This window comes from Xiphophorus hellerii, chromosome 6 (assembly GCF_003331165.1).
Source record: "Xiphophorus hellerii strain 12219 chromosome 6, Xiphophorus_hellerii-4.1, whole genome shotgun sequence".
Lineage (NCBI taxonomy): Eukaryota > Metazoa > Chordata > Actinopteri > Cyprinodontiformes > Poeciliidae > Xiphophorus > Xiphophorus hellerii.
In genome coordinates, this window is record NC_045677.1 from 13,326,604 (window position 1) to 13,335,767 (window position 9,164).

The 9,164-nt window shown below is 37.7% G+C and overlaps 2 protein-coding genes across 2 annotated transcripts in view; one reads left to right on the forward strand and one right to left on the reverse strand.

Moving 5' to 3' along the window:
- Positions 1-2,076, reverse strand: part of LOC116721898 (dol-P-Man:Man(5)GlcNAc(2)-PP-Dol alpha-1,3-mannosyltransferase) — a 4,312-nt gene extending 2,236 nt beyond the window's left edge. The window contains 4 exon segments of the mRNA XM_075074328.1: positions 66-226; positions 343-490; positions 582-681; positions 1,873-2,076. Of these exon segments, the coding sequence (XP_074930429.1) occupies positions 66-226; positions 343-490; positions 582-681; positions 1,873-2,053 (590 nt within the window). The 5' untranslated portion in view covers positions 2,054-2,076.
- Positions 2,077-2,081: 5 nt separating this feature from the next.
- mul2 (mitochondrial E3 ubiquitin protein ligase 2) lies at positions 2,082-6,517 on the forward strand. Its single transcript, XM_032566581.1, has 6 exons — positions 2,082-2,175; positions 3,672-3,813; positions 4,211-4,298; positions 4,414-4,534; positions 5,203-5,434; positions 5,539-6,517. The coding sequence occupies exons 2-6, from the start codon at positions 3,697-3,699 to the stop codon at positions 6,052-6,054; spliced, it is 1,074 nt and encodes a 357-aa protein (XP_032422472.1). The 5' UTR covers positions 2,082-2,175; positions 3,672-3,696; the 3' UTR covers positions 6,055-6,517.
- Positions 6,518-9,164: the final 2,647 nt, after the last annotated feature.

Sequence of the window (9,164 nt, forward strand, 5' to 3'; positions counted from 1 at the left end):
GGAGTATGATACATTTGAATACTTTTAACGGTGAAGTCTTAAAATAAGTAATAGTTCACACTTGCCTGTACACGCCACAGCCCAGAGTCCAGTATCCATCCAGAAAGAGATTAGTGGCTGCAAACAGCAGCATCATGGCCACTGGATCATTAAAGAGACGCAGCACAAAGATGGAATGGATCCGATACGAGGCGCAGCACACAAAGAAGAACACATATGGCGGAACCTAGAAAAAAAATGTCAGAAGATGAAAAAAATACTTATTTGCTTTACTATTAAACTCCAGATGACAGACTAGAGTTTCAAGGCGTAACCAGAGTTTTTGCTAGAAAACCGACAGACCTTCTTGGTGCGGTTGTATATTCTGAAGACAAGCAGCAGCGTAACAAGATAGAACACTGCAAAAATGTACTGGCCGAGGCGGATGTTCATCCCATGGTTGGTAATGTAGTACAGAGCCGTGAAGATGTAGACAAAACCAGCAGGGTACCTAGAGTAACAGGAGGATTGATTTATCAACATGTTCTGAACTGAAAGGATCAGAGAAGGCTACAGCGCAAAATCGTCTTTGTAAAACTCACACCAAAGGGCCGGTGTCTCCTTTAAGCTGGGTGTAGTCATAGGTACCGTTGATGACCCCCTCCACCTCATCCATGTACGCCTTCCAGTCGATCTCTGTGTCTGCACAACGTGTCATATTCATTTATTATTAATATAAAACTATTAGTATTACTAAATAACATTTTTCTTTCACTTTAGGAATGGCAATTTACAGATAATAATAATAATATTAACCTTTATTGACATTTAGCAACCATTTTGTGCTTTTATGACTGGAATGGGCTGCACAACAAATCCAACAGTTATTGTAATGCAACTGTGCCAAATATCTTTATCAAAATGGACTACCTTAATGCGAGACATAGCATCCTGGTATTTATCAAGTTCCATGCATTCACAAATATATATGTACCTATTTGGAGGGACTTTAAGTACAATTGGTTACCCATCACCTAAGGCCAAAATGCTAAATCTCACGAAGGTTCGAGGACATAATGTGAAGGAGTCAGGAAAATGTGAATGAATCCTAATCAAAATAATAGTAGTCACTATAAGAAATAGCAATTTTATGTATTTCTGGTTTGATGCAGCTCTGATTTCATGGTATCATGGCATTAATGTAGGGATTTAGAACAGCAACAATTAACCCTTCTGATATACAATACAGTTACAATATTATGTAGAACAGTGAATCTCATCTCTTTTGCCATTGCTTTTCCAGCAACAGCTACTCTGGTCTCATCACAGCCCACTTTTTATGTTGAAATTAAGCAACACTTTGTGATTTGGGGGTAAAAAAGTATAATTAATTTTTACATTTTAAAATGGTTTTTAAATAAATAAAGGTTTATTTAAAATAAAACTCTCCAAACAACTAGATTGTTTCCAAAAACGTTGCAAATTCAAAACCTGATTTTACAACTTTTGCACAACCAAAAGCTCAGGATATCACACACTGCGAATGTTTCCATTGTATTTCGTGCAAATATTTCATTTTTACAACTATTTAGATAATCAGATTGTCATCACAAATACGCTTAAGAATCCATGCTATGAATGCACACTGCAAAATTCAAACAACTTACACACCATATATACAGCAAAACTAATAGTATGCTAAAATTATCATAAAATGTTACTTAAAACAGACATTTCCCTTTGACACTAAGACAGACAGACAGAGTGTGTAATCCAGTGACAGGTGTTAAGAGTTCAGTTAATGCTTTGCTAATGCTAGCCATTTAGCATCCGGACGCCTTCAGGAACACGACATCACACCGGAGCATGCTAACTAGCAGCACGGCAACTTACATGCCACTTTCTGTATGACCCACTGGTTTATTCCAATTTCCAGGATCCACAGCACTGAAACCACCAGTAACGTATGTTCCGTCTTGAACAGGATCAAGTGCTTGTCCTGCCAAAGAGTGTGGAGTTTACCCCACAGAGGGGACGGAGAGCTGGGGCTTTTTCTCCGCACACCTCCTGCCATGTCGGCGCTTAGAGGCGACGTGGAAGAGATGCCGTGCGCCAACATCTGTCACGTGACGACGCCGTTGTCTACGTGACGTGACACAGAAGTGTTAGCTTGACAACTTTAATTTTGTCCTTAAGGTAACAAAAAGTCTACTGTAACTTATGTGCTAGGTTATTTATAAACATGTGCTTGGATTATGTAAATGTTATGAGTCATATCGGTGCTTTACGTTACTTTAGAGTCATTAATTGCAAAGGTCAATGTTAGTTCCTGGCAGTGTTAGCATGCTAGCTAACTAGGAAAGCAATGTAGTGGGATTTAAAGTCAATAAATGCGGATGATAAAGCATGGGGAACAGACAGGCAGTCGAGACAAAACAATTACAAAATATACTGCAAACCAGTTCTCGAGGTTTTAGGCAGACAGTTTTACTGAATCTCAGAACTAACTTCGAGTCTGAAGCACTAATAACAGGTGTGGAGTTCACTGGCAATTTGTTCTGCAAAATCCCAGCACAGCTTCTACTTTGAAGCGGTTCCCACTTCCTCACTGTGAGGAAGTTCCTACGGCAATTTAGAAAACCAGCAGGAAATGTCTGTGGTTATCTTTTTTATATTTTCTCAAATGTAAACAAATTACGTTGCTTTGTTCTACATGAGTATTTTTTTTATTCTTGCACTGATGTAACATGGATTGAAAACCCCTGATTAACACAATCACACTTAATTATATTGATGCAGTTATGGTAAAAGAATACTACACTTTTATTATCTTTTTTTTGTTTTAGAATTGGGGTGGCAACAAATCCTCACAGCACAACCTTGAAGAAAATACCACAGTTTCATGGTGTCATTGTATTTAAACAAGCATTGAAAAGAAATGTTAAGAATGTGACCGAAAGTTTCTTTTTGTAAGGGGCTTAAATTAAAAACAACTAAAATTATATTTTTTGTAATCGAGTGTTGGGCGGGGGGATGGACATCTTTTAAATGCCTGGCAATTCCAATTATAGCCAACACCATTTTGTTGTTTTTTGTCTGAAAGTTACTAAATATTGCCACAATGTCACTAAGTTCACAAGAATTGGTTGACTATTGTCAATCATGCGTTTGAGTACGTCAGTCAGCTCTCTCTCATGGCAGAGCAAAAGAGGACAGTGAATAATTTTTGGATAAGATTGGTTTCTCCTGTAAGTATTGGCAGATCTCCAATCTTTGAACAACAATTTGTTCACCCATACGTGTAAGCAAGAGAAAATTATTTGAACTTTCTTTCAACCAGTGGACCAGTAGGGCGCAACAACTCGTGGTGAAGGGTAGCATCATAGAAACAATATGTTGTGAAATCGTTGCAGCGTTAAAACAGTAATTTGATTATAGTAACCAGCCCATTTCTAGGCTCTAAAATAATATAAATCTAACAGCATGTGACCCACAACACAGCCGCAGATTCTATTCTGTTATAGTGAATGGAAAAAGTAAATGGGAAAACAAATACACGTCCGAAAAACACAGATACAAAATAGGTGTCCTTTTCTAAAAATGGCTGTACTATTTGTGAAACATATCAACAACGTCACTGTAAGTCTTGCTAGCCGTTCTCATATTATATGTGGTTTCTTTTCTGGTTTCAGGGCTGTGATAGGACGCCCAGAGAGAATGGAAGGGTTTCCTCTGACCTTTACAGAGGCAGTGTGCCTTGGTGCCAGCTTGAGCCTCTCTGGAGTCTTTTACTATCTATACAAAAGAAGTAGATTAACAGTTAAGAAACTTGAAGTAAGTATTTTTTTTATGACTATACTTATCCTGAAAATGTGTTCATCTAATGTCTGACTGCTTTTGTGCTTAAAAAGTGTTTGATGCTTGCAAGTGATCCAGGTTTTCTGAAGCTGCAGCATCTACTGTCGGCTCCTCATCACATGCAAGATTGACTAGTTTGAAATCAAATATAATCTTCATGATGAAGTATGTTAAGCATAACAGCTGGTAATACTACAATAACTATTGAGAAAAAAGATTAAGATAAAAAAAAAAGACTTTTCTATACTTTTGTGGAAATTCACTGAAACTACGTTTGTTGGAAAGTTACACCAGTTAATTATTTAACTGTACTACATGCAAATCTGTGAATGTACCATGTAGTGCATATTTTACCAATTTATCTTCTTTCCAGAATGCTCCACATATTAGTATAGATGGAAAACTCAAAGACCTTTTGAAAGTTACTCCTGGAGGCTGCTTACAGTATGCTGTGGTTGAAGGTAATCAGAACTTCACTGTTTTGATACAGACGTGAACTGAATGCATTGTTTTAGTGCAGTGAAAGACATTTATGGCTCATATTTCCTGCTCTTGGATGTATGTGTCCACATGTAGGTACGGTAAAACCAGTGGATGAGCCTCTAACAAGCCATTTCAACAAAGACATTTCTGGTGTGTTGCAAAAATTTACAATTAAAGAGCACAGGCTAATATGGAGCAGCATTTCCCGCACATGGTGAGAGTCTGATATAAACACATATGAAATGTTTGGTGTTATATCAAGTTTCAAACTATTGTTTCATATGTTTTGAGATAGCATGTTTGCCATTTAAATGCCTTACAGATGTTCCTCCTGTTGGATACTGGATACTTTCTCTGTGCGCTATATAATAGGGCAGCTTGATAATGGAAAAAATATCACAATAATCTAGAATTATTCTGTAATGAGCTTGTAAAAAGTATCGCACTTACTGAACAGAGTTTTAGCTTGAACATGAAAATTTCCCTAATAGCGTTTTCTTTCCAGCTACAAAATGGCAGAAAGATGTTATTTACTAACCAACACTGCCAAAGAGAAACATTGTTTTTGTGATGTTGAGGAAAAGTTAAAACTGAATGAAACTGAATTATCTCTATATAAACTACAGTTGAAGTCTATTTTCTAATTAGGTGACCTTTGATGGCATTTGATTTTACCAATGTACACCAAGATTTTTTTTATTGAAAACTGTATAATAATTTTTTCACTTCACAATTATGCAAAACTTTGTTTAATTATGACCTTACATTTGTAAACTCAATAATACCTAAAGTGCATGATATCATCACACATAGTTTAAAACTTTACATTTTATTTTTGCTAAGCAGAACCATGTTCCTTATCTTTGGCTCTGCTTTCTACAGGATGGACTCAGAACGCATCTTACACCAAAGAGTGAATATGGTGCCTTTTGCTTTGTTTGGATTAGACAAGGCTGCAGTCAAAGTTCAGTCTCCTCTGCAAGCAGATGGAATATACACAGAGGTCATCAATGAGAAATTTCACCAGCCCACTCTTAGTTTTGGAGAGCTTGTAGGAGTTTACTTCAGTGGAGAAAAGCCTAAAGGAGTCCTGGAGATTGAAGAAATGCTTAAGGTCGGTTTGTAGATGAATCTAACAAGTCTTACTTTAGATGTTTCATAGTTTTGATGCTTCTTACAAAAGCAGATATTTCTGATGATAATCAAACTCTCTTATAGGTGGGTACGACTCTTACTGGCATCGGCGAGTTGACCCTAGACACAGACGGCACCGTGACTCTTCGTCCCCCCTCTGATAATTCTCCATATTTCTTGAGCTTGACAGACTTTGAAAACCTGCGAAATGAAACTTGCAACATAGCTGTTTTTTGGAAGGTGCTAGTTGTTGTCTCGGCCTTGGCCGGGACAGCAGTGCTCTTCTGGGCCGGCCTACGATTCTACCGCACCTTTAAGGATCGCTGGGAGCAGGACGCAGCATCCAGGGAGTTTGCCCGTCAGCAAGCTGAAGCCGCAAGACTGCGTGCCGAAAGAGCAAATGCAGAAGGTTCTGAAGAGGAAGACAACAATCAAATGGGGAATGTCTGTGTGATCTGTCTCAGTGAACCAAGGGACTGCATACTGTTGGACTGTGCACACGTGTGCTGCTGCTTCGCCTGCTACCAGGCCCTCCCACAAAGAACGTGCCCCATCTGTCGGCAGAACATTGCCCGGGTTCTGCCGTTTTATCAGCCTTAAGGCGCCTGTGTGACCATATACCTTCAGTGCACTAAGGCTCTACAATAAATCTGAAATAAAAAAGACTTTGGAAACGGTTTTTCACTAAGCGAGGTACAATGTTAAACTGTCACAAGAAAAAAGAAAAGTGTATGATATGTGCATTTTCTTGTAATAGAGAGTTTTATTTTTGGTAAATGTGCCTTATGAGAAAAAAAAAACACAAGGCTGCTGCTTTATCAGTGAGAGAACTGTATTATGTATGTTTGCTCAGAAAGGTTTGGTATTAGTCTTATTAAAGAGAAAAAGGCTTTAGTGTTGTAGTTTTAGTTTATGTACAGCTAAAAGAATGTTTTACATACTTTACATCAAATTTAGTAAAGCATCACTCTGGCAAGTATTTATAAGAGGGCAAAATGCTGTCATAATTAACACTTGGGAAGGAGGTGACTAATTTATTAAAGCATATAAAATTTGAAAACTTGTTAGAGCAAAGCGAATAAAATATTTAAGCAATCTGAGAGCCTCAGAGGGCTTGAAAATGACTCTTAGAACCTAATTATTGGCTGGTGTTTGCAAAGCAGCCAATCCTGGAGTGGCATTTATTTTAACGCTGATTGTATCCCTAAGAGAAGAGAAATGGAAGACAATGGATGTTCTGTGGTATACACTATGGTTGTTTTCATAGGGAAATTTATTGGTATGTTTGATGTTTGAACTTTTAAAATAGAGAAGGGCTTTAGAAAGGTTTCAATATTTCACTTATTTGAAATAAAGTACACTGTACTTTATTTAGAAATTTCATCCCATTAAAAACAGTGATATCACTTGGAAATAAAGGAGTAGCCTAATGCAAAAATACTTACCAGCCAACCAATTAGACTCATTTCCAGTTATTGTACCAGAGCAGACCTAGTTTTGGCTCTTTGAACTGCCTTAAATCTAACTTGCGTTGGTTTAAGAAGATATTAGAACATTGCTTTGAGATTTTGATCCACATTGACAACATCGCTTCGTACAGCTGCTGGTGAAGTTGTGGCTTCAACAACCATGATGCAAACCTCTTCTTCCACCACATCCTAAAGTTAATCTACCGGACCGACTGTGAAGACCATTGGTGTTCAGTGAACTGACTTTCATATAAAAATTACAGCTTGACATAATTCACTGGAAGAGCATTTAAACTACGTACTCTTAGTTCGCAACTGTTGGATAACATTTAAAATTTTTTCATTATGCAGTCCCCCAGCTGTATTCCACCCTGGGCAGAAAGCCACATTGTACATATGAAAAATCACACCACTGCTTATATTAACCCACAACATAAAATAACCTAGACATTTAGATGATAGATGACAAGATATATACATACTTTGAGTCTGACCCATCATGCTTTTAAGTATAAGTTTTTACATAAATTAGCAAAAGCAATAGGATTGGAAAGACAGATGGTGTAAATATTATTTATCTGCATTTATTTTATGCTTGCTGACAGTGGAGCTAGTCATTTCAACAGCAAGTTCACTGCAAAAGCAGATGGGAAGACGCGTTCAAATTTGTATTTAGAAGCATACACAAAAATGTGAATTGAAAGAAAAAGTTAGATTTGTCTTGAAGTATCAAGACAGAGTGAAAAACAAAGAGGTGGAAGACTCAGGGTCCCCTTCTGAGTTAAGACAAAGGTTCAATCTGTTGTGCATGCAGTTACAGAAGTTACAAGGCATGAAAAAGAAAAAATATTCTCTTAGTGATTATTCCTCATTCTTATAAGGTTTTCAGCTGAAACTGATTCTGTAGAGTGCTTTTAAAGAGATAAGTACTCAGGCTTTTGGGGGGGGGAATGGTGCTTTTTACCTACATTAAATTAATTACATTTTAATACAAGCAAATTATTTTCCTGATTTACTTTTTCTACCACTAGGTGTCCATCTTTATCCACTTTAAGTTGATGGAACAGTCGCGTAATGACTGACAGAAAGGGAAGACCCTGACTCAAGACCCACATCACATGCAATTATCAGACACAGTAAGACCCTTAATCTGCCCTGACAGCTGTCAAATTACATAGATAACACGATTATTCCCTAATTGGTTCTGCTTAATAGGATGAAGAGGTCTATTTAAAATATATTACACTGTATGTTTGTTTTAAATTGTCCCTTTTTGTGCATTTTTGTGTCGGATAAAAAACAAAAGTTTGTGTTTCGAAATATTTTTCATCCGGACAGAAAGCATCAGCCACAGGCACAGCAGATGGAGGCTAATTCTGTGTATAGCAGCACAATAGAGCTTTAAATAGAAATGGCACACGTCCGTCTCCGATGAGAAAAGTTCTGATAAATCTTTGAAAATCCTGACACTTTCTGACCTCATGTGCTTTTGCTCCACATCGTTCAGGCCAGCACGGGGAGCTGTTTCCCTTTTGCTTTGACGCTGCTCGCCAGGTTTTTCACAGCCACCCCTGCAGAGATGCATTATCTCAGGAGACAGAGCCATCACAGCACGCCGAGGCCCCTGATGCCAATTACCGCTGTCACCCATCTGCTTTGGGCATGCAGTGAAATGTGGGATAGGTTGACCTACTTTCTGACAGCAGTGTGACTGCAGTGCTTCTCTTCTCAGCAACAGACGGCGAGCTCTTTCCCTGGGGAGAGCAAGACGGAGCGAAGATCAAGAGAAATATAATTTAGTTAGAAAATAAAGATTCTTTTTTTGTCTGTATTCTTAATTCAAATAGACAAAATAATTACATTCTTAGTTTTACCTAATGAGATTACACTGTTTCCCTGGAGGTGTTATTGCAGCTTTTGTTCATTTCGTTGTGGTGTTGTGACTTTTGTCCCTGAATCCCTCTGTCCTTCCAGAACAGTAAATAAATAACAGCCAGACACTCGGCAATTAATCAAAGTAATGTAAAAATAAATGTAAGTCATATAGCTAGGTAGCTAACTATATTCTGTTAGCTTCTTTCAACATGTCATCCAGCTGTAAATTTTAAGCTCTTTTCATAGATGTTTTATGTTCAAATTTATGATGCAAAATAAGCATGTATGTTGCGTTATTGTAGATATTGGTCTGAAGCTTTTTAGACTTAGACAACACTTTTATTGACCTTCACAGCTAAGATACAT